Source organism: Mangifera indica, chromosome 1 (genome assembly GCF_011075055.1).
Source record: "Mangifera indica cultivar Alphonso chromosome 1, CATAS_Mindica_2.1, whole genome shotgun sequence".
NCBI classification, from domain to species: domain Eukaryota; kingdom Viridiplantae; phylum Streptophyta; class Magnoliopsida; order Sapindales; family Anacardiaceae; genus Mangifera; species Mangifera indica.
In genome coordinates this window covers 2,629,563-2,651,075 of record NC_058137.1, presented here as the reverse complement: position 1 = coordinate 2,651,075, position 21,513 = coordinate 2,629,563, and the positions used below count along the sequence as shown (strand labels likewise).

The window sequence follows — 21,513 nt, the reverse complement described above, 5'->3', positions numbered from 1 at the left end:
GTAAAGAAGTAGCCATCCTCGTTTATTGTAAAACTTGTTGAATTAATGTAAATTCATTGTTTATTCTCGTTAGTGAATATTTTTTTTCTAAATATGTTTGCTTGTTATTTACCTGTTCCTAAAAATTTGACATTAGTTGATTTGTAGAGTATAATGCAAGAATTAATGAATTTATATCCAAAGTCATACCTGAAGACATCCACGAATGTTGCCATGAGCATGTGGACATACTCCGTATTACAATAAAAATATAGTACTCGAATTATTGCATCTTTGCATTAATTTGGCAATGTTGGCAACTATCTACAAATACAAAACCCATCTACTTTAACAGGCCATTAGCGTAAAGATGCGCAACTCAATACATTTGATGAGATATAAATAGTTTGTTTGCTTCAAATAACAACCACTCCCAGTGAGGTAAGTGGACACTCGGATTTACACCTTCAAAATGACTAACTGCTTACACTGCATCATTACAAATTCTCTTGCCTATTCTAGCAATGGTTTCTGCCTAAATTTGCAAACTTTCCATGTAAATGACGCAAGGACAATTACATTAGACAGTTCTAATTTATAATCATCAAAGATTATAGTGAAGAAAACAGAATATAAGGTGAATGGGGAAATTACAAGGAAAGAAGAGGTATAATATAGGAAAAAAGAAATTTGGTGAGAAGAAAACTAAGAGATAAAACAAACACACTAGTCAGCTAATTGTAAGTAGTAATGGTTCAACATGATATATCCCTTGTTTGGTTGCTGGAAACGATCCCCACTGTTTCTGAATTAGCGTCATAGGATGACATGACCTGCCTCTGAACCAAGGAAATCAACCAGACAAAGTCAGATCAATCAGTTGGAACCACCAGAAATGTTCAAATAAGGGAAAAAGTAATTGGACAGAACCACCAAGAAACAAACCAACTCACAACAGTGATCAACACAACCATATATTGTATAAACCAATGTCCTTAGATAAGTAATATGTTTCTGATCTCAATCTGCTACTTAAAGAGGAAAATTATAATGCCCATAACTAATTCAGGATTTCTTTTTATAATCTATTTAGAATAGCAAAAGCATATCCTCCAGTAACCTGTCCAAGCGGATTCCTTTGAATAAAAGATTTGGACTCTGCATTAGGCTGCATATGACAAAGATGGCAAGGCCTGTAGTTAATCAATTATATCATTTTCTTATTTCTTACTTTTTCACAACTAGTATCATTAGTGTAACAGTGATTCTTCCAAGGACCGTGGCTTATAAACACAAGGTAAATGACAGCCAACTTTTCATCAAGAAAATTGCTATATTTGCAATGCATTCACATTTTTGTAGGTACAACCTCATCGGGAAGAGAATTTTAAGCTTAACATAAACAATAAAACTATGTGTACATACTTTTATTACACAATTTGGATATATATAGATGATATGTTATTATATAATTAAATGATTTTGAATTAAAGATAAAATAATATTTAATTATATGATGACATATCATCTATATACTCAAATTGTGTACCAAAACTGTATATACGTAGCATTGCTCTCTAATAAATTTATCCAATTCAATTGATACATCATCTATTGCTTGTAAATTCCTCTCAGGGAATCTAAACAAGTTACATATATAAACATAAGTGAGATAGTTATGTAAATTTTCCAACAGAAGAAGCCAGGCATAGGCATAACACGGAGAGCACACTTTTGCAAGTCTAAGGAAAACCAGGCCTAAAAACTTTAAAAAATAAGCGCTTAGCAAGGAATATCACTTATTTATGCAAAACTAGAGCAAGGTATGTGCACTAATGAGTATAATTATATTAACAAAGAAATTAAAACTTACAATTGGCTCAAAATCAGGGCTAGACAAGTTAACACTGAGGTTCCTCATCAATAATAAAACCTGCACAAATCAACAAAAGGAGTTATACACATCTTCTGAAGGATTACACAAATTGAATAGGGAAGTTCTTGTTACCGTTCAACTGAACAGGAAGATTGAATTCCCTTACAGATACTAGCAGTTTCCAACATATAACAGACAACAGCATATGATATCTAACGCATAAGAAAATTATAGTATAATCATTCTGAAACCCTATAGCCATAGTTGAATTGCTAACTTCATCATTAGTTACTAGTTATCTCAAGTACTGTTTTGTATACATTATTTGGAACATTGGCCACTAACATTATAACAATAAATATATTAGGTCCTTTGACATATTCTTTTTAGTTGATGATAAATAGAAGTTATCTTCACACGACAGCAGGTGAGACAGGGGCAGCTATCTACCAGCATCACAAACTACTGAATCTGACAATAAAGTTTTATTAAACCCACCGTTTCAAAATTTATGGGATCCATTTCCTTGAGCTTTTGCACATGGCCTCTGGTGTCTGGGTCAAAGACACTCCCTATGAAGCTATACACTTCAGCAAAGTCTGGTACACCTGCAAAGCAGAGGAAAAATTGAATAGAGCCACTTTCTTAATCATAGGCTAGATAAGTTAATTTGGGAAAACAAACGCATAGATTGACATGTTTACCATGAAGCATAGGAACTTGTTTCCCCTGCTTTGGTATCTCTGAACTGGTTGGTGTTCTACTTGAGCTTCCAATGCCACTAACAGAACTGTTACCCATCCTTGATAGGCCCTTTGATCCAATATCAGCTGAATCAGTAATGTGGTATGCCATAATAAGTGCTGGAAAGTTCCCTTCAGTAAAGCTAGTCTACTAAAATTTAAACTTAAATAAAATACAGAAAAAGAAATAAGCATGCCTTCAGCTCCAGGTAAATTGGTAAAATCTTCTAGGGATGACATAATTTTGCTTGAAGCTGCATTTATCAGAATGGACGAATCATCCCATTGGGTATACCCAGCTGCAAGGGTATTTGCCGACGGATAAGCCACAGATGTCTGCAGGGGTGCTAAAAATGCAAGAGATAACATGTCAAACATTGTCAAATACGTACTTAGTGTGCTTCAATAGAATAAATCATCACCATGCATAAGAAATCCAAACCATTTTTTGATGCTTTCTGTGGATAAGGATGAGCAGCCTTGCGTTTAGGACGAGGGGGAGGCACATGGGCAATTGCCCCATTCTTCTGGACCTTTAAAAAGTATTTCTGGGCATGACTCCGAATCTGCAAACAAAAAACTTCAGAAAACTATAATAGCACACAGAAACATGAAATAAATCACTTTATTTTTACCTGAATAACTGTTTTAGAACCCACAAAATCTTCAATCTTTTTCCAGTCACGGTCAAACCTGAATCAACAAAAAACAACAGAAACCAACTGATATCAGAATTGCTGTTAAAACAAGAAGCCTCGGACTTCAATTAATTCACAATACGAGATACCAACAATTAGAGGCAACAAATCAAATTAGAAGAAAAAAATACTGACTTAAGGCGCTGAAAGCAAACTGAAGCAATCAGCAACTAGAAATAGGTAAGAAATCACACAAATTTCAACATATCAATCTGAATTAAGACATAATTATCTTCGATTATACACTTATAAAACTTGCAACTAACGAAACGAAAAAGAAGAACATACAATTGAAGAGCTTCGAGGAACTTGTCATGTTCTTCTTCGGTCCAGCTCTCTCTAGACTTGGTAATGGTGTAAGGTTTCCTGACCTTCTTGCCGCCACTATCTGTGGCCGTTGATGTGGTGGCAGCTGTGGACGTGGTGGCCATGTATTGCGGCGGCGGTGGAGGATGTGCAGATGATGATACGTTGGAATTCATTTTTGCAGTTTTAACTACCATGGAACTTCCAGAAAGATAAAAAGACTGTTGAGAGAAAAAGAGAGAGAAAGAGAATGGCGAGGTCCGCGTGTGTGGCGCGCAAGCTTGTGATACTGTGTGGTGAGTTAGTCCAGACCTTTCAACTAATCGCCCCCGTGGTCACTTTTACTACGCCAACTTCTAAGTCTGTCACTTAGTTTAATTTCAGATGTGATCATTTATTTTATTAATAATATTATTTATTTTACTCATTATTTTTAATAATTTTTTTTTTACTAATTTAAACAAGTTTAATTTTAATTTATTTAAAATTCAAATTTCATTGTCTTAATCCAACTCTTGTCATTAGCTACAATTAAAAGATAAGATTGGCATGAGGCAAGAGAATCAGCGAGTCAGAGTTGATAGCGCCGCCGATGAGTAAGAAATCGGGTGAGTAATCGTGAAACCAAACAGAGGTGGGTCCCATCAGAGATTTGTGATGCGTACGTGTGAGTCCTTCCTGGCCACTAATATTCAGAACCACCAATACCATATTTCATGCGTCCGTTGCATTTTCGCTCTCAGACAAAAGGTGGTCCCAGTAGCAATCCATCATGTTTCATATGACCGCAAAATCCGACGGCTCAGATCATCCTCGTTTACATCTGGGGCGGATAATTGGACCCCGGCATCATTCTTCAAACTTTTAATAGGAAAACAGTGGCACGTGGCATGTTGATCAGCCACACGAGTTGGTAGCAAACTACTTTTAAAGCTGACCTGCCAAACATCGCCAGGTGAGAGAATGGACAGAGATGTTTGTGTGCGGTAGATACTAGACATGAGTTCTGAAACGCCCCTCTGATTTAGGACAATCATAAGATCGATTTAATCGGACGGGCGCAAGTGCTGTAGCTTAATCGGTGTTTTGGCGGGGTTTTATTGTCCTCCTTAATTTTGACGTACTGAAACAACACACCCAAAATATATGGAAAGTATAAATGTACCACATGGTCCCACAAGGACTAAAAAATGTGCAACGTGTCACTCTCTCAAATGACATGGAATAATTAGAGATTATTATTTTGACACAGCGATAAGAATGACAGAGAACCGTTGGTCGTTAGCTAGCTCAAGAAATTAAAAAGCTCCGTGTCTGGAATCATTTTGGGGATGCAAATGGATATTCAAGTTCGTTTTGGAAGCATAGCATCCCACTCCTTCTGCTCTAAATCAAATAAGCCGCACTCGTCTTCTTCTTCTTGTTTTCCATTGAGACCCTTGTGTACTAGAAAAGATTCACAGCAACCCCAACAAAATGGTGATAACAGTAAAGGTGCTTGCATGGTTTCATTGTTGTCTTTAATCTGTATATATCTTTTTATTTGGTTATTCATCATCTGGGAATTTTTTTTCATTTAACTGTCGTTTTGAAAAGTTTAGTGCTTTATAGTGATGTATGTTTAGTTTACGTCATTGTGTGAATCAATTAGTTAAAAGTATAGTCTGGAAGTGGTGATGTTATGCTGAAGATATGGAGATGGGTTCCGATCTCATCAAATTAAGTGCTTGATTTTGTGTTGGGAAGAAATGAATTAGGGAAGAGCTATTTTTTTGGAGAGGAAAACGTGGCTACTTTTTTAATATGTCAAAGCTAGTGAAAGAGAGCATTGTGAAAGAAATGGGAGGTGAAAACATTCCTTAGTTTTGTGGACAATGGGGTTCTTTTATTCTTGGCGTGTTATAGCAGTTTGCTTTTCTTATGGTAGATCCATAATTACTTGTCATATTTGACCTTGTGGAATTCAGGATCAAGGAGAAGGTCTACTAAGGGCAAATTGGCCATTCAGGAATTCAGTATCTAAGTGCATTTTCTACTAATCATCTATCTTCATATATATGAGTTTTTTTTCTGAGACAGTATCACGCAGTCAGTAATGCTAGAGAGCTTAAATTGGGCTCTTCTGTTGGCTTTAAGTTTTTGGGTCAGGTAATTACCTAAAGATTAACATGGTAGTGATGATTGTATCAGAGTTGAGGTCCTCTATTCTGTCTGTATTTGGGTTAAATTGGTTCATGGGACACTTGAAGGGGCCTCTTAAAGAGCTGAATGCCCTACTTTCAAGCTTAAGCTTAAAATTCAAATCACCATATCTGAATTTTCCAGCATTGTCTTACTATTAACAGGAGCAATGATAATGTGAACAATATTATCTGAACCAAGGAACCTGAAAGAAAACATTTGCAAGTGATGCTTATCTCTTATGACCTTTGGTGTGTGCTGGTATTGTAAGAAATTCATTGATATTGTTGTGGCAGAATGCCATGGATAGAACACTTTTCTTTGTTACCCATATCTTGCAAAAGGCCTAACGCAGACCGTCCAAGCTGCTCTGTTTTCTGGTCTGCGGTGTAAAGAAACTATGTGGTAGCAAAAAGTGGTTGCACCATATAATGTGATTCTCCATTTTAGTTTTTGCCTCATTGGTATACTATTCAATCACATACTCTAGTTAGTAGTGACATACACCAAAATTCTACTTTACACTTGGATGTCTTTTGATTTTATCTACTTGAGCTAATTAGTATATTATACAGGGACATTATTTTTTAGGTCAGAATGAAAAATTACATTCTGCAACAAAGGTATTTTTGTTGACATTTGAAGCTAGTTTACTAAATTAGTTCACTTTTGCCTCCTGAAGTGGCATATATATAAAACTGCATATCATTCTTTTACAATATAAGTTCCTTTTGCCTTTTTGTTCTCTGCTTGAACATTTTGTTCTAAAAGGCTATGTTGCTGCTATTTTCTATTTTCTTTGCTATTCCTTATGGGCAGACTAATAACTTTTATTTCTTTGATTTAATACTAGTTTATCATTAACATCTAAAATTTGCTTAAAAAAGAACAAATTATGTAATTTTCACGAACAAAATTCATATGCTATATTTATTCTTTGATTGGGTCTGGCCCATCTTTATTATTGGAAACTATGGTTCAACCACTTTATGCCATCTTTAGACTGCTTCTATAAACCCATTCCAGCATTTTTCATGCAAATTTCAGGTGATAAATTCTCAACGGATTGGGATAAGGCATGGTCAAGCTTCAGGAAGCAAGGGAAAAAAACTCTCTCCTCACGGTTTAATCCAAACAAGTATGTGAGCTGGAATCCTACACGTTCAAACTATCCACTGTCTGAGGAGGTTGATCCCATAAAGAGAATTGAACGGTCAAATCTGATGTTATGGACCAGTCCAAGATTTACTCTAGTTGGGGCCATTATAGTAGTCACATTTCTTCTTCTCTACACGATTCTTGCTCCGGTCAAGTAATCTAACTTTATTTTATTTCACTCATAGAAAGCAGGCCTTGCGGTGTTATGATCATTACCAAGAAATGAATATAGGGGAAGGAGTAGTGAATTGTAAGTGAATGCAACTATTTGTTTTCCTCTTTCTCCAGTTGAGTATACCCAATATTTAAGAGCAACTGAGTATTGTTAATGGACTATAAATTTGCCTAGAAATATTCTTAACTATTCTTATCTCACAGTGTGAGATGTATCTTTATGAAGGGAAATTTCTTCCATATGCATTGACCTGTGAAATTTAGAAAAAAGAACTCAAGAATTCTAAAGATTTTACTTGTTTTGCATGGAGATTTTTTTTTTTGGATTAGCCTACCGTTATCAAGAACATAAAATTCCTGTACAGGGTAACGTAAAATCTGAATGATTAATCCTCAGTCTTGTTCCTAGTAATACTGAAATTTCTCATTTTTTGTTGATTATTTTGGAAGTAACTGAGTGAAGGAATCTCATATTAGAAAAGAATTAGAAAAGTGTATTTGTGTTGAGGGTGTTGTCTAATTGATGTGCACAAGGTCTTGGTGTAAAAGTTTCTCCTCTTTTATATATCTAATGAATGACATGTAGATATTTGAGTAAATTAACATGTTTGATCAAGAGGTTATCTAAATTCCTATGAGTCCTGAGACTATGTGCGGAAATCAGGATTTTTGAATTTCTAATGATGGCCTCTTGTGAACGGCGGTTGTATATACATAATACTTACAAAAGATTTATTATTATAGTAAAATCTGTGACAGATATCCATACATAGATTTAATTTATGATTTGTTGTCTAAAAGATTTTTATATAAAAGTGTTCTCCTGATTAAGTTTTTGGATTCAAAACAATATTCTGTATGTGAGATTCTCTGTGCTGAACTCCCAAATCCTTTTGTCACTAACTGCCTTTTGTGTTTGTTCTATTTTCTGCTTTACATTAGTATTTTCCCTTTCTTACCTTAATGGGTAATTTGGTCTGATGCATCATACTACAAATATTTGCACATAGATATCTGTGATTATAACTGAACTCTGCACATACATATACAGTTATAAGTGAACATGCTACCATGATGCATTGCACCAAACGACAGAAATTGACAGGCACAGTAGCCAGACTGGTGCTGATGCTGAGGAAGATAATGTGGAAGTTGGAGTGTGGCTGCGGGGGTACTCATGTTAGCCAGTTGGTTGGCAAAAGCTTTGATTTCTTTATAATTATGTCTAAGAATAGAAAGCTCAAATGGGGTGCCAAAGGAATCCTGAAGTCATCAAGAAATACTCCCTAAAGAAATTTTTTCCAATGTGAACAAGTGAACTGTGGTCGTGCCATTTGTGTTTTCTTCCTCTTGCCCGAAATTCAAAGGTGGAGTTCAGGTCCAAAAAAAGTTTGATCATATCTTACTTCCACTACTTGTTTTTTCTTTTACCTAATGCAGACATGTATTAGTTTTGTCTCTTTTCTTCCAAGCAAAAGAAAATTGAGTCATTTTCACAGGGGACAAGAAGACTTGAAAAAACACGATAACAAGATATATTAGTCCGGAGAATTTCTTACTCTGTCTGCTCATGTAAAATGTGGACTAAGACTTTTCAAATCTTTTAATCTTTTTTTATACATCAACAATAGTTTTGACTTAATAAGAGGTTAATAAAACTGACAGAATATTATAATTTTCAAGTAAAAAAATTTAAGTTTGAGCCTCTGTTACACTTATGAAATTATGAAAAATTTGCTTACCAAAAAAAAAAAATGTTTTGCCTTCGCCTGGTTTCATTATGCTCTGCTCTTTTGGTTTCTTGACTGCCTCATCAATCAGCTGGAAGAAATTATAAGCTATGAATTTGAACAGTTAAAGATAATTATCCCTTGAAAGTAAAACTTTTGGAGCAATAAGCTAATGGCCCAGCATTCAAACAACATATATATATGCTGCATTGGTCTCTGCTTTCATTCTAACTTTGATTTATAACTCAAACCCATTTCTAAAATTATAGCTTTTTCTGTTACTTCATTTATTATAATGACATTTCTGTTAAACACAAACTATTCTTCATGTCGTTCTCTCTCCTCAGAATGTTCTCAGTCAGGAGCAATGGCTGATCCTCACAAGAAAAAGAAGGCAAGGTTACCACCGCGTCGAGGTCTCATCAAAGTTAAAATATTGTCCAACATTGTGGAGCTGGTGACAAGAGCAGCGGCAAAAGCCAGAAGAAGACTGAAGAAGAAAGAACAGAAGGTGATATCACAAGAAACACAGCTTCCACAACCACACGACTCAACAGCTTCATAACTAAATGTCAAAACCGAAACTCCAATATATCTTGCTTTTGACATTGTTCCTGGTATTAGCTTATAAGTTAACTCCCTCTGTTGTAAAGTTCCATTGCAGTAAAATGAATGAGAACTCCCCTGTGTCTGCTTCATAAAGATTTCCAATGTATCTCAAACTGTTAGACTATGATCAATGACTTTGTGTATGTACCCTTTCTCTACCTAATAAAACTACGTATACCCAGTTTTTAATACCTAATTAGATATCTTGATATGTTATTATGTGATTAGATGATTTTAAATTAAGGATAAAAATAACACCAAATCATATGATAATATATCATTTGAATACCCTATTCAGTGTTCAAAACTGGGTATACATAACATTGTTTTTCTCTTATAATAGAATCATATGTATGTTTTCTCTGCTAAAACTTCCCGTATCATGAAAACTTTGTTCATTCTTCATGTTTCACAACCATGGAAGAATTTATGGCAAATATTTACTATTGCAAATGACAACCGAGGTGGGAGGGAGACGAAAGATCTAATCTCACACGTTCACCCTTAGCTTTCGAAATTGTGCTGTATTGCTTTTGGAGTAATGCCAAATAATTGATGATTAGTTTCTTTCCCAGTGTCTTTTTTTCCTTCAGTGCCCAAATAAACAGTACAATAATTGCAAAAGGGTGGTCAATTTCAGATTCATAGTGGACAGCTAACCGACCAGCCATGCATGCGGGTGGGTCAGAGTTTTTGAATGCTAAAGCCATTAACTTGGAAACAAAAAAATCCTGGTTTATGATCAATTAAGACACTAAATCTATGCCCCTAATTTGGATGGTCAAAGACGTGGAATTTTCAAAACAGAAGATTTGCTTTTGAAATTCTATCTGGTACATTGGTTGTATAATTAGTCATTAAATCTGAGATTTACTTATTTAATATAGTTAGTTTAATTCAAAAAGTTCAAATGGATTTGGATGGATTCCTCGTTAGAGAAAAAAAAATTCTAATTCTATTTGGTAATATATATTTTGTTGAAAAAAATTTGTGTTTTTGTGATTTTTTTTTTTTTTTGAGTGATCATACAACCAAGTTTCATCCATTCATAGAAATTGACAGAATGTCACTTAGCAGAAATTGCATAAGAAAAAACCAACTTATTAATATTAAAAGAATTGATGAACAGATTAGTGTGTTTGTTATAATTACAAATTACCCTTTACAGAAAGCTGTTTGGGTAAAATAAATGAGTAAAAAAAATTATAATCTAACCATAACCAAAGTTCTTGAATCTTCTTTTTTTTTCCTCAATCCCTTATCTGTAATTGAAATTTTTACTGTACTTTTGCTGACTTGAGAGTAAATTAAAGATATTAATGTAGATTGAAGGTTGAAATTATAAAGTATTGAGACAGATTGTGTCTAAAGAAAGTGGCTCATTGACATTTTGAGCAGGCTGGTAATTGGAATTTTGGGACTAAAAGAATGCAAAATTCAATCCTTTAGGTGGACGGTGATTAATTTCCTTCAACATAATATTTGCAATTCAAACCTTGTATCGAAAAAGGGTAAGAGAAAAGAGAAATTCTAAGTAAGATTATGACACAACCAATTAAATAATTTGGAAGTTTATAAATAGTTAAGACTAAATATGTCCAAGGGATCGAATTGACATGTGGCCTAACCTAACCCCGTCGAAAAAGGATGACCTGCAATTTTACAGACTGTGTCAAGCCACGCCCGGGCTGAGGACCATGCCTAAACAAGAACGTTGACTTGACTCTAAAAGTCCAGTCGTCACTGTGGGCAAACTATTTTGGACCAATATGTTATATCACTCATAACAACTGACAAAATCACAGATTCCAAATTAATCAAACACGATACAACGTCTACTCGTTGCTTCTTTTACCCGTGAGGCTGAAGACAAGCATCCAGTCAACCAACAAAGCAAACAAGTTATATGAAACATTTCACACTTATACGTGCAATAATCAGGGCCTTACGTTATGAGAAGACTGGATTGGTCTGGCTTGCTGTGAAGCCAACGTGTGCAGCAAGCAATGGATACCCCATCATGAAGATTGTCACTAGGATTTTAACATAAACAATAGTCTTTCAATTGTCCACTCTATACATGAAATGTCTGGTTGGCTTCCGACAGAACACTAAACATAAATATATGACACCAGCTGTTTTGCACCTCTTTATGTCTGTATGGAAACTTTATTTTGTCCTCCATGGAAGTGATATCATGTGCATCATGAGAATGAATCATTTTATAATTAAATATCTAAATGATAAACATATTCAAAATTAGATATATATAATTTTATTATATAATCCAAACAATGTATATAAGCCAAATTTATAAATCTCTGAATGGGGATTTTTTATACTACTGGGTTCTGACAAGATCAAAAACAGATACCATAATTTGCCTGGCAAAGGAGAAGATGAGAACAACCTATATAAAAGGCCTAAGTTTCCAGCCGAAATCATCCTAATCGCAAAACAACAATCGAATTCTTCTTCTTCCACCACTTGCAAAACATATTATGGACAGATATTGACATGATAAATAGAAGATAACATTATGAATTTTGACATTAATGACACAATAATGTATTACTGATAAGTTGCAAGTAATCCGGGAGGTGTATTGACTAATAGAATAGCTTACCTTCTTGATCATCAACACTTTAAAATGCATGAAAACAGAAGACTCTGTGCTTGCCAAAATTTAGTCTTGGCTAGGCTCCTGAATTTGGATTGAGGTCTTCGCTTAGCTTGAGTTTGTTTAGCTCTTCGTCGTCATCATCAGGGAGAACTTCATCATCCCAAACTGCTTTTTTAGGGGAACTTGGTCCATCTCCAGCAGACTTGCCATTGACCAAAAGTTGAATAAGCAAAACAGATACTCAGATTACCCCTTCTAATCCAGTTGGATTTCAACTCATGAGCAGAAACAACCCCACATTATTTATTATGACACCATTATGAAATTAATTTGGCATTTAATTTCGAAAGGCCACACTTAGTTGCATTGCCCATTTTGGTTTCTAGTAGCAACTCAAACAGTTTTAAGTTGTTCGATTTCTTTTAGATAGAAACTCAGAACCTGTTTGACAACCAACGTAATTATGCAACCAACCAAGGTAAATTTCTCACAACAAAGCCTTAATACTTTCCCAAATTTGTTCATCAAAATAGAGCTTTTGTCAATTTGTCATAAAAATTGTCTGCCACTCAAATACTTCTTAGAAATGAAAAGAAACAAGAAACAGCAATGCAATAAATTGCTCCAGTATGCCTATATTGTGTCAGCTCATCTCCAAAATCATGACATCATGTCCATGCTACATAGCAACAATAGATGCAGGTCACCATTGACTATAATTCCTTCTTTGGTACTTCTCAAATATATATACCTCAGCATCATCCACAAAAAATACAATAGAATCTGAAAGGAAGAGATCACGCCCGCTAGAAAGAAACAAACAGCACATGTTAAAACCTAAGACCCAAAAATTTAGGGAAAACACATTCACAACATCCATACACACGGGGGATTACCTCATACGGTCGTTCCCAGCTCTCTCTGCCCTCCGTGCAATCCTGATGTTGTAGCATATACCTCAGTTATCACGGTGTGAAGTTTATTTTATTCTCACAAGACCGGACTGTTTATGATATTTGTTCTTAAAATATGCCTGATAAGTTTTTGTTTTCCCAGTATCACATACTGACCAGCCCTATATATCCATTTGTTAGGGGAGGTTTGAGAATACATGTTCTGATAAATCTTATAAACTTATTTATTTAAATAAATAATCAGACAATATAATATCAAAGATTGACATTGTCCCGTATCAGATACAGCCAAATTTGGTTAAGTGTTGCAGTATCAAACTTTGATGTAGTTTTCCCTCGGTCATATACACTCCCATTATTAACAAAATTTAAGTTTTTATATCTTCAATTAGAAATTGTCAGTGTCATAAATAAGTTTCCTCGCAACATAACATACAGAACCCACAAAAGTAATAGAGATTTAAACTTAAACTTTCTTTTTGAAAATTCTAATATTTCACTAATTTTATTAATTCTTGAGACTTTACATTCACGTGTTAATATAGACAAATTTTATAATTTATACTGTGGCGGAAGATATTCAGTAGTAGCTAATATTTGATGGAATTTATAAATACGACTGTCTGGATCTTGTAGCACCCTTGAAATGATTATGGATATTTTGTTTGTCAGATGGAAATCCAAAAAAACTCACATTGCTATGAAGCAAATGCGTTGGTCAATCGTCTTGCCATTGTATGTATAAATTGCAGGTTCAAAGAGAGCTCAGCCCAATAAGACAACTGCCTTAAGCCCCCAGAGCCTATTGCTTGAAAAGTAGCAGAACACTGGCAAAAGATCGCCGCTTATAACCTAGCAGTTGATCCACGCGTTCTAACAAGGGCATATAGTTGATTTCAGGCAGTTGGAAATTGAATTTTTATTTTTCTTGGAATAATTTAAGAACAGGCAATTTTACATGGATTAGACAATGATATAATTCAGAGGAAGAAATGTTGCTTCTAATTTTGCAGCATTCATTATTTTTCCTTTGGAAGTGCGACCTCATCACTAATTAGGGTTTATATAATACAATAAAACCATGTGCACTTAAAATAAGCATAAACTTGAATATCAATAATGAATAATACCTAATCGCATGGTGACATATAATCATTAATACCCTATGTAATGACAGGTAGAAGCTCAGATCGATGTTCTTGCAATTCTACAGATGATCAAGGAGAACCATTCCCTAGGTGCAAGTGATTTACTTCTAAATTAGCTTGCAATAAAAATGAAGCAGGTAAATTGCAAATGTCTTCCATTAACACATTTCACTAAGGTTTTCCCAGTAGACCAATTACATTGTTGCAATTTCAGCAGACTAGAATCTAATGCAAATAGGTAACATGAGATGAAGAAATGTTTTAACTTTCAGCGTTTTGGTACATTCAAGTGCTCACCTGGATCCTGATTGCAGGGATTCTGGTTAAAGTTGACATGTTGATCATCTTAGGACCCAACAAAGTAGATGCATACCCAGCTGAGCAGGATAACTATAAGGTGAAAGATGCAATAACTAAACTTTTGCAGAATGGTTTAGGCCTCAATGTCTCTGCGGATGGACCTCTTATAGCACTTGATAAAAGTGTAGATTTGGACACACCTCTTGTCCTAATTTGGAAAAATTTTTGGGAAGGATAAGATTGCACATCAAATTCAAATCTTTCAACCAGGAGACCTGAAATTCTACAAAGGTTAAAGGTGACAAAGAAATTATTGCATCGTTGGTTGCAAAGAAGAATAGGTGGTGCTACAAGGTGATTACATTGCCTGCACAAATGCCAATTTTGTGAAAAATTTTGTCACCAACTTTGTATAAGTTCAATTTGATTTTACTAAAATTTCTTTAGAGAAAAACAACTAAATAAGTCTGTATCTACCTACGTATCTGACAAGAGACACCTGTTTATGTCAAATGTAAGTAGTACTCATAACATAATAAAATAAGTTCTTTCCATTTATTCATCTTGCTCTTTTTAATTACTCTACTCTTGCCCTTCAAATCAATTTCAAATACTTGTATTCTTTGTTTGTACATACATCAATATATTTCAACTATTGCTGATAAATTAGAAAAGGCAGTAAATTGCAGAAATACACATACAGAAGCTATAAGTTTGGCAATAACTTTATAATCAACAACAATTAGTGAAAGTAAAGTATAACAAAACTAATTCCTGGAATAATATAGCATGACTGATAGAGATAAACAAGCATCAAAGACCTAGATACCTATATTTTTATAGGCATATGAATCCAAGATAAACATAAATAGTCGACATATGATTGCAATCAATGTTATTGCTAATTTCGAAGATGAGTAAACATAACTTAAGAAATCACTCAACAATTATGTAGTTTTCATACCGTTTAATAGTCCCTCATAGCCAATCCTTCTGCTGCAACTTCAAGGGCAAATAAACCTCAGACAAATATTGAAAACCGAAAGTGCTCAAGGCCTGAATTTCAGCCTTCTGCTTAGTCTTCACCATCAAATTCAACTCTTCAACCCAGCCGGGATTCTTCTTCACAAAATCCTCCTCCAACAAATCCTTCCCTGTCTTAATATCCTGCTCAGTCATTGGCAGCCTACATTGCTCCGGAATCTTATACTTATCCAAATCACTTGGCCTAATCCCCAGCCACTTAATATCCGGGGTGGTTAAATTCGCACTATCATATGACATGTTCTTCGACCCACAACCATAAACTGATAAAATCTTTAACCCATATGGATCGCTATCAACTAAAGCTAAAACAGGTAACTTCAACTCCATCTTCATCTTCCTCAAGAACAACCTTGTTGCCACATCAGGCTGGCCCTTGGCAGTAACAATAATACAAGGGAATCGATTGTAAAACCTGTCTTCAGCTAACCTAATGTAAGCAGCATCTTTCTCAACTAGAAGTATAAATAATGCATCACTTTGCATGTCACCAACTCGATCAATATTCGGCGGAATTGCTTTACCTCCCATTCCCATTTTGGTACAATCAATCATGTCGCCATTGTCGCTGAAAGTAAGTCTTCCAACAACCACGCCTTTCTCCGAGGCTATCACATTGAGGCTGGAGCGAGTACAGCCAAGCATACACGCCACATCGTCTAAAACGGCGTCGGATTGTGTCTGGTCTTGGAAGAGCTTGACGTCCGTGTAAAAGAGGTCTCGCTTGGTGACGTGAATGTTTTTCAAGCAGAGTTGGTGAATGAGAGAGAGGATTTTGACGGTGATGGTGGACTTCCGTACTGATGACACGTGTGAGAATGGACGTTGAGTAGATTTGTCCTTCAGAACGATGCGGTCGAGTTCGGGGACGTAGAGCTGGTTGGTGGATGCGCGTGAGGGGACTTGGAAGGAGAAACCGTTACCGGCTACAATGGAGTGAGCTACTTGGAGGATTAGGGTTTCGATCGCCGATTGGACGGAGGAGAGGGAGAGGTCGGTGACTTCGCGACAAGTGGCGGAGAGATTGAGGTCCGAAAGAGTTAACGGTTTGGATGAAGAGGTGGAGGTGGACACGGCGTTATGGGCCCCCAGGAGTTGTTTGAGGGTTTCCAGGAGGTCAGAGTCGGGTATCAAGATATCCTTGAAGGGCAGTACGGCTTCGTCGTCGGACGACAGGTCGGATCGCCGACGTTTTTGTTTCCTTTTCTTGTCGGCCATTTTGCGGGCAATGTAATGTAATCCTTCGTTAGGGCAAGTGAAGTAGTGAGCACGAACGGTGTTGACATAAGAAAATTCATTTGCTGTGGCACAAACTCCTAAAACGACCGCGTTTATTTGCAGAATTCTTTGTTTTTGGCGGGATAGAGCTAAACATCAACAATATTCTACAAAGAATAATACAAAAAAATTCAAACCCTAATGTTTGATTTTTATAAATATTACATAAGAATTCATTATAAATTAAAATTTTAGTATTAGGATTTAGCGTTTAGGGATACACTAACTCAAAATCCTAAGTATAATAGTTAGAGAATGACCCAACAATTACCATTTACCACAATGACTACCGATCACTAATTCTTCACATACAGCATGCTTTTATATATCTTCAATATTCGGGTCATCCCCTGCTTCCTTATCCTGCTTGAGACAATATATCAAAAATGATATGTCGAATAAATGAAACAGATTGTAGTTAAAAGAAATTAAACATAAAAGGGAAATAGTATTGTAGGAAGAGAATGGATCAATTTGATGACAAGAACCAGTCCAAGCAAACGAAAGTTTCCAATGCTAGTAAAAAAATTCAATCCAAGGACGTATCACTGGATTTAGAGGAAAAGGTAACAATATTCTTTCAATTTTCTAAGACAGACAGAGGAAAATGGGAAAATAGAGAACCGACCTTGTGTATGTACAATATATTGCTTTTACCAGGTCCTGCAACTATAATTCCTCCTTGTCTCCTGAGAAAAAACAGATTTCACACATTAGTATCTTATTACAGAGATTTAGAAAACAAAAGCAACACCACATGATCAGGCCATCAAAGTGCACCAATTTGACTGAAAAATGGGAGCTTTGGTAGTCCCTGTATTTGTACTACATCCATGGAAAGTTTTAAATTAACCCAATGAAGTATGAAAGGGCAGGCGTCGTGTTGCATGTACTTCAAAAAAAGTTTAGATTTTCAAAAAATTCTCATGTACAACAACCATGAAGTAGCTCAAGCATACGTTTTTCAACAAAAAATTGTTGTCAAAATCAAGTAATTATCCTTATGCTTTGCCTCTTCCGATTTGTTGAAGCACATCCCAAAAATAATTTGAGCAATTTATATGTACTACAGTGCACCTAATGGATGCTATAAAACCTGTCCTCTCAACTAAATTTATACTGATTAGAGTTCTGTTCTTTGTTGAGAGCTAACAAAGTTCTGTTCCATATCTGTGGTTGACCCAAATCAAACAATGAGCAGAAAAATAAATTTAATGAGCATAATGTAAGTTCCATTAAATAATGTCTAAGAAACTTCTCCTACAGGATGTTATAACTTTTAAATGTCCACAATGATGCATTATAGCATTTTAAACAAAAGGTTTAACGTACCAGCCACCTCTGCTAACAGTATCCTTTTCAAATGAAAGCTTCCAATCTTGTCGATAACCCGCCATGTAAGATTGTATTATCTTAAGACCTGCCTAATGAATTAAGACAGCAGCTAATAAGAAATTCTAAGCTTAGTCATAACATCTCATAACAAAGACATGAACACCCAAGCCACCAAAATCCTTATTGATTATGCATCAATAACAAGCCAAATACATTGAGTCATATGGAATTCTCTCACATACTTTGGGAGTAAATGTGGTTGAAACCCCAGATACAAAACTTAAAGCATCATATGATGAGTGACTAGGATCTGCATAAACTTCTGAAACAAACAACAAGATTTGTTATGGAGGCCTGCAATAGGATGGAAGCAATAAGGCTGAAAGACATTTTTTGGGAAGACAAATCAATTGTTGGGCGAATGTTAAAAATTCAATGATCATTAGTTGATAGTAACAAAGAAGAGCCTCCCTCAAAATGTACTTCTCATAGCCATCAGATAAATCCAAACTAAGAGATGTACCTCCTTTGAATTTTGTTTGCTCAGAGAATGTTCTTGCCTACATCAAATTACAACTGATGGTCATAACAGACACACATTTAAAACAATCAATTTATTCACAGAATGCTGTATATGTTTCTAATGAAGCACCAAAGATAGAAAATAAGATTAACAATATTCAAGTGAACTTCTGTTCTTACACAGCCAAAAGATGGTCTTCTGGATCACACTTATTTATAGTATATGCATTCAATGCTCAAAGAACCAAGGATTCTAATTCAGTTTAATCCAGGGATTTTAGAGGGAATGAATAAAGAACTTGATTAATTAAAGAGAGTTGAATCATCAAATCAGACAGATGTCAAGAGTTGCGTTGTCCATGATTTGTAATGATTTCATTCTCCTTAATAATCCTATCATATCTTACCAAGTACCAACTCCACATTCATTTTAAAAGCATACCTGTTCAACACTACCAGGTCCAATCAAAACAAGAGCCACGCCAGATGCATCCATTACATCCTGTCATTTATTGAAACAATAGTATTGAAGAGTAAATTTCTCTCTTCTCTCATTTATAACAAATTATTCAAATTCAGAAAAAGAACCATATCCTCCATAGACCTATCTCGGCATCTCCCAAGGTAGGCAAAAATGAGCAGGAGTAAATTGTCCTCTCCGCAGTGTAAAGATATCATACATCAAAATGTCAGCATTTTATTTTTTGGGTAACTTGGAAAGGTTAATAATACTTCTATGCACAAATATTATATTAACTATGCCTTAAAAATCTCGTTGATACATTATGTCGTTAATTTGTTGTATGAACGGCATTTAAAAAATTCTTACCTTCTTCGAGGCAAGATAGTCCGCTCGCTTCCGGCAAAGCACACATCTGAAAGCAAATAATTTTAAGAAAAGAGTACAAAAATTTGTTTCAAAGAACTCCTATACTAACTAATTAAACGGATGTCTAGAAAGTGAATCATGTCATCACCCGAAGTGACGAGCAAATGCTACAACCGCTTTTCGATCTTTCCACAAATTGGAAACCAAAATTTCGTTTCCATTCAAATCAAAGACTTTCACACTGTCCAATGAATTCACAATTTCTTCGCCAACTGAACTAGAAGCTTCAATTCCTGTTCACAAAACAACATGAGAAGACAGAAAATGAAGGAAAATAGAAGAAGAGAAACTTTTTACTCGCCTGGAGAATTAGAGACCGCAGAGGCAGCGAAGAGGCGGCTTGGCTGTGCGTGAGTGAAATTGGTAGGTAAGAAGCGGAGGAGCTTGAGGTTTGATGATTGGTTGGGAAACGCACGCATCGAGAGATGATTGGTGCAGGTGTTGAGTTGGAGAGTGTTGAACGAGAGAGAAATCGCCATGACTGAGTCCGAGTGAGAACTGAGAAAGCAAAGGGAAAAGGTGGAGGGGCCAGTGGTTGGTTTGCTCATGCAGCCGTTAATCCATTTCTGGGAGGTGAGACGAACACGTGGAAGACGATGAACACTGATGACTAGGTTGTAGGTCTCACCTTATTTCCCTGGGTGGGCAACTACATGATATTCATAAAACTAACGTAATAAAAATATTTTTAAAAATAAAAACTAAATTAATTGTTGATGACTTGTACAATTATATGATTTTATTTTATTTTACATCTTTATTTCATCAAATTTAATTTTTTTGTTGTTGCTTTTAATTTAATAACTGTTTACTTATCTTAAATTTAGATTAATATGAAAGATTAGTCCAATTTTAGTTTATAATTTGTGAAAATATGATAAAATAAATGTTTTATAAATAGAGTAAGTATAATATGCGCGACAAATATAATCGATATAATAAATATAATGAGCTAAATTAATTTTTTAAAACTTTTGAAAAGTCATTTATACGTATATAAAAATATAGCGATCTAAAATATCATAATTATAGTTTAGAATTGATTAGTTTTTTCATAAATTATAACTCAAAATCATATTAATATTTTATAATAATGTAAATTTGAAATAAATAAACAATTTTTACAAAAAAAAAAAATTTGTTGAAATTACTAGATTGAAACAATCACTTCTTATGATTCTCACCTTAATTTTACAAAAAAAAAATTACATATTTTGAACAAAATAGTATAAATAAGATTAATAATAATATTGATAATTTGAATTAATAATAATTATCGAGATTACACTAACAATCTTATGACCATGAATGTGAGATACACTAAGAAAATGTGTTGGCACATTGCTTTGTGAAAGAAACTTTTATCGGAGTTGTTGGTCTTATAATTTATATAATTAGTTGCATTTTCGAATGTCATTCGACGAGTTAAGTCAAATTACACTTATAAAATTTATTTTACAAAATATGTGTTTAGTATTTTTGCTTGAGTGAAAATACAATGTCATATTAATAGAATTTTGTATAATAGAAGATAATATACTATATTAATTCATAAATTAAATTTATTAGAGAAATATGGAAAAATTTATGATTTTTCTGGGGTCAAATTTCTCATTTTCTTCTTAAGGGGCATTTAGTTAGGGAAGATTAAAAATTAGTTTGATAATATATTTTTTATTATTTATATTATCTTATTTGGTTTGTAAATAATAAAATATTTGAATAATTTGTTATTATCAATGATGATATGATAAGTAATATAAAAAGTAATCAGATTACCATATTCACCTTAGGTATTAAAAAATTATTAAATAATATTTATTTTATTATAAATATATCCATATTTATTAATTTTATTAGGGCAAAATTAATCTTATTTTCAATTAATATAATAAATAATATAAAAAAAATATTTTAAAATAATTATACTTAACGATATTTAATTAAAATGATATATTAGTATTCTTTTATTATCTTTAATCAAACACAATAATTATTTATACATA

The 21,513-nt window shown here is 34.4% G+C and overlaps 4 protein-coding genes across 9 annotated transcripts; 1 reads left to right on the top strand and 3 right to left on the bottom strand.

The window, feature by feature from the left end:
- Positions 1–338: 338 nt before the first annotated feature.
- Positions 339–3,898, bottom strand: LOC123210417 (protein REVEILLE 8-like). Of its 2 annotated transcripts, none has more exons than XM_044628771.1 (8): positions 3,585–3,896; positions 3,234–3,291; positions 3,041–3,164; positions 2,796–2,945; positions 2,560–2,685; positions 2,354–2,463; positions 1,853–1,912; positions 339–818 (listed from the first exon to the last, which is right to left on the bottom strand). In XM_044628771.1, the coding sequence occupies exons 1-8, from the start codon at positions 3,797–3,799 to the stop codon at positions 735–737; spliced, it is 927 nt and encodes a 308-aa protein (XP_044484706.1). In that variant the 5' UTR covers positions 3,800–3,896; the 3' UTR covers positions 339–734. The 2 variants fall into 2 exon arrangements, with proteins under 2 accessions (XP_044484706.1, XP_044484698.1); XM_044628763.1 differs by having other exon boundaries at positions 786–1,737; positions 3,585–3,898.
- Positions 3,899–4,851: 953 nt separating this feature from the next.
- LOC123211837 lies at positions 4,852–8,421 on the top strand. 3 transcript variants are annotated; one of them, XM_044630782.1, is made up of 2 exons: positions 4,852–5,096; positions 8,167–8,421. In XM_044630782.1, the coding sequence occupies exons 1-2, from the start codon at positions 4,934–4,936 to the stop codon at positions 8,403–8,405; spliced, it is 402 nt and encodes a 133-aa protein (XP_044486717.1). In that variant the 5' UTR covers positions 4,852–4,933; the 3' UTR covers positions 8,406–8,421. The 3 variants fall into 3 exon arrangements, with proteins under 3 accessions (XP_044486717.1, XP_044486700.1, XP_044486708.1); XM_044630765.1 differs by lacking the exon at positions 8,167–8,421 and adding an exon at positions 6,810–7,357 and having other exon boundaries at positions 4,859–5,096; XM_044630773.1 differs by lacking the exon at positions 8,167–8,421 and adding an exon at positions 6,831–7,357 and having other exon boundaries at positions 4,865–5,096.
- A 5,847-nt stretch (positions 8,422–14,268) lies between these two features.
- Positions 14,269–16,715, bottom strand: LOC123221333 (DNA topoisomerase 6 subunit A). Of its 2 annotated transcripts, XR_006503256.1 has the most exons (3): positions 15,404–16,715; positions 14,759–14,806; positions 14,269–14,647 (listed from the first exon to the last, which is right to left on the bottom strand). XR_006503256.1 is itself a non-coding variant. In XM_044644176.1 (2 exons), exon 1 carries the CDS (start codon positions 16,699–16,701, stop codon positions 15,418–15,420), a length of 1,284 nt encoding a protein of 427 aa, XP_044500111.1. In that variant the 5' UTR covers positions 16,702–16,715; the 3' UTR covers positions 14,269–14,647; positions 15,404–15,417. The 2 variants fall into 2 exon arrangements, 1 of the variants encoding a protein (XP_044500111.1); XM_044644176.1 differs by lacking the exon at positions 14,759–14,806.
- On the bottom strand, positions 16,686–20,084 carry LOC123221345 (thioredoxin-like protein AAED1, chloroplastic). Of its 2 annotated transcripts, XR_006503257.1 has the most exons (10): positions 19,809–20,084; positions 19,596–19,740; positions 19,448–19,493; positions 19,061–19,120; positions 18,620–18,656; positions 18,339–18,418; positions 18,094–18,185; positions 17,390–17,450; positions 17,033–17,124; positions 16,686–16,868 (listed from the first exon to the last, which is right to left on the bottom strand). XR_006503257.1 is itself a non-coding variant. In XM_044644191.1 (9 exons), exons 1-9 carry the CDS (start codon positions 20,053–20,055, stop codon positions 17,083–17,085), a joined length of 810 nt encoding a protein of 269 aa, XP_044500126.1. In that variant the 5' UTR covers positions 20,056–20,083; the 3' UTR covers positions 16,892–17,082. The 2 variants fall into 2 exon arrangements, 1 of the variants encoding a protein (XP_044500126.1); XM_044644191.1 differs by lacking the exon at positions 16,686–16,868 and having other exon boundaries at positions 16,892–17,124; positions 19,809–20,083.
- Between the last annotated feature and the right edge of the window lie 1,429 nt (positions 20,085–21,513).

Bases quoted from the DNA above. Each gene is read 5' to 3' on its own strand.
- LOC123210417 (XM_044628763.1), bottom strand. From the start codon at position 3,799: ATGGTAGTTAAAACTGCAAAAATGAATTCCAACGTATCATCATCTGCA. The intron at 2,946-3,040 runs GTTTGGATTTCT...TTGCATTTTTAG, and splicing joins ACAGAAAGCATCAAAAAATG to CACCCCTGCAGACATCTGTG. The intron at 2,686-2,795 runs GCATGCTTATTT...TTACTGATTCAG, and splicing joins CAATTTACCTGGAGCTGAAG to CTGATATTGGATCAAAGGGC.
- LOC123211837 (XM_044630765.1), top strand. From the start codon at position 4,934: ATGCAAATGGATATTCAAGTTCGTTTTGGAAGCATAGCATCCCACTCC. The intron at 5,097-6,809 runs GTGCTTGCATGG...AACCCATTCCAG, and splicing joins AAATGGTGATAACAGTAAAG to CATTTTTCATGCAAATTTCA.
- LOC123221333 (XM_044644176.1), bottom strand. From the start codon at position 16,701: ATGGCCGACAAGAAAAGGAAACAAAAACGTCGGCGATCCGACCTGTCG.
- LOC123221345 (XM_044644191.1), bottom strand. From the start codon at position 20,055: ATGAGCAAACCAACCACTGGCCCCTCCACCTTTTCCCTTTGCTTTCTC. The intron at 19,494-19,595 runs GTGATGACATGA...ATTTGCTTTCAG, and splicing joins GCATTTGCTCGTCACTTCGG to ATGTGTGCTTTGCCGGAAGC. The intron at 18,419-18,619 runs GTACATCTCTTA...TGTTTGTTTCAG, and splicing joins GCAAACAAAATTCAAAGGAG to AAGTTTATGCAGATCCTAGT.